Consider the following 2483-nt stretch of genomic DNA (forward strand, 5'->3'; position numbering starts at 1 on the left):
AACCCAGGAGGCGGAGGTTGCAGTGAGCTGACATTGTGTCACTGCACTTCAGCCTGGGCGACAGAGTGAGACTCTTAAAAAAAAAAAAAAAAAAAAAAGGCTACAAGACATTTCCTCCATTATAGCTGCTATTACTCAGTATTACTCAGTGTGGTATGCTGTCTTAAGAAAGTCACTATACTAGCCATGATGAGTTGGTCCAAAGGCTAGTACAAGCCCAAAGGCAATCATAGACAGAGCAAGAAGAAACTCTAGTTCTAGCCAATAAAGTTCCTAACTACAGAAAAGCACTATACCTTCTGGGCAATACTCTCTTGGTATAGGATATATATGAAGGAATTGAGGAGAATAAGTGATTCTCCTTAATAAGTGATACTCTAGGGCAAACAGGGCCCTAGAGTAACTATGAGGCTTAAGGAAGCAATTTCCCTGTTTCTGCCTCACATTCCTATTAAAGTAATATGTATGTATTCTCCTCAGGAGCTGAATAATCTGACTGGTTTTAGTCCAATTTACGTATTTTATCTTCTAATAAAAGCAATAGGTAGATAAACAAGATCCTGCTTTCTTTAAATTTTTTTGCCCTATAGTCTGTGTCAGACCCCTAAGTACCTAAGTAATGATGCATAATTAGCTCCTAGAGGGAACAATGTCTCAGATTTGTTTGTATTTCCCATAATACCTAACATTGTATTGAACAAATAGAAAGGCATAACAGAATCTGCCACCACTGCTTCAAATTCTAAAAACTCTATGAAAAACATTCTCATGGCAAATTAATATTATCAACCGGAGCAATCCAGAGGAAAGTCATATCCTCCTAAAGAACACTAATTTTATACTTAAACCTCTACATTTGAACGAAGAAGCCAATTCAAAACAGTAAACATTTCCTTTATACCTTTTTCTCGGGTTTTGGCTCCTTTTGGATGATGGATATAAATTTGCAGTTGAAATAACTCAATAATGACTTCTTTTAAAGAATCATTAAGTCTATGTTGAGTCCAAATATAAAGCAAAGTGGGAAGAATTTCATCTCCTAATTCACACACTCGAATTCGAAAGTTGACAGCCAAAGTCTTGAGGAAGATAGTAAGAGCTGCTAAGATATGATTTAGACCTGGAGAGCTCTTTTCTTGTCTGTGAGGAAACAAACAAACTCAACTGGGTGTAACAGGGGGAACAAACTGCACAAATTGAAGACAGTTATGAAGTGGCATGCTGGAAGAAAAGAAAAAAAGAACTCTAATTTTCAAACAATAGTCTTAATTTCAAAACCATTTAAAAAATAATAACAGCATTACTTCACACTAACAAAAAATTAGTTCTTATTTGGTGTTAAGACACCACTTCTGTTAGCTCTCCCTGCTGCTAAAACATTATCTAAAAATAAACGAAACTGATTTATAACACCATTTATAAAATGTCTTACATTATAAATTGAGTACTGCCACACATATGTACAATGTAATACTTCCAAAATATTTTCCTATTTTATTTTCTCAGTATATTACAACCATCCTCAAAAATGGGGGAAATGCAACGACTTAGAGGATATTTAACTTTCCTGGTCAACAGAACATCAGCAAGATACATCTCCCACTTGAAAACATCATGCAGTGTTCTGTATATTGGATATTCAGAAAGTGTCAGACTTGGTTGTCTCTTCAGGAATCCACTAGTTGTTATGATGGATCAATGTTTTATTTAAAGGTAGAATTTTTAGTTATTGAGTCTAAAACATGGTCTTGCAAGAAGGTCAAAAGTATTTCAACACAAAACAAAAGAAAAAGAGATTAGATTACCTTGCACACTGAATAGCCTTGGAAAAAAAGTCCAAAAATTTGGAATTTAATCCATCAGTCTGAGAACAGCATCCTTTGGTAACAGCATGAATTATTCTAGCCACTAAAACTCTATGAACATCTTGTGAAGGTTTCAGATAAAGCCCGAAGTACACAGAGAACAATTCTTAAAAAAAAAAAAAAAAAATTATTAGTCATGATTTTTAAAAAATCGAAATGTATTAAACGTTACAACTTAAATATTCCATAATCCCATACAGAAAAATGATTTTAAAACAGCACTAATTTATTTTTAACATAGTAAAAGTACTCCATCAGTATTTAATTTTATCTTATATAAAATGCCTTTAAGACAGAAACAACTATAAACTGCTGTGAGGGCACCAGCTTAAGAGCCACATTGCAGAACCATTACTTCTCTGAGCCTCTGTTCTATCATCTAGGCCCAACAAAGCACTTACAGTACATACTCCATGGGTTTTTTGTTTTTTTTTTTCTTTTTTTTGAGACACAGTCTTGCTCTGTCGTCCATGCTGGAGTGCAATGGTGCAATCTTGGCTCACCGCAACCTCCGCCTCCTGGGTTCAAGCGATTCTCATGACTCAGCCTCCCAAGTAGCTGGGACCACAGGCGCACAAAACCATGCCTGGCTAATTTTTGTATTGTTAGTAAAGATGG

The 2483-nt window shown here is 35.2% G+C and overlaps 1 protein-coding gene across 1 annotated transcript in view; it reads right to left on the bottom strand.

Moving 5' to 3' along the window:
• ATM (ATM serine/threonine kinase) overlaps positions 1-2483 on the bottom strand; it is a 178344-nt gene that overhangs the window by 147491 nt on the left and 28370 nt on the right. The window contains exons 6-7 of the mRNA XM_011984759.1: positions 1806-1971; positions 902-1140 (exon numbers count right to left, since the gene is read on the bottom strand). Of these exons, the coding sequence (XP_011840149.1) occupies positions 902-1140; positions 1806-1971 (405 nt within the window). The remainder of the gene's footprint in view (positions 1-901; positions 1141-1805; positions 1972-2483) is intronic.

The sequence above is a fragment of the Mandrillus leucophaeus genome, unplaced genomic scaffold (assembly GCF_000951045.1).
Source record: "Mandrillus leucophaeus isolate KB7577 unplaced genomic scaffold, Mleu.le_1.0 Scaffold273, whole genome shotgun sequence".
NCBI classification, from domain to species: Eukaryota; Metazoa; Chordata; class Mammalia; order Primates; family Cercopithecidae; genus Mandrillus; species Mandrillus leucophaeus.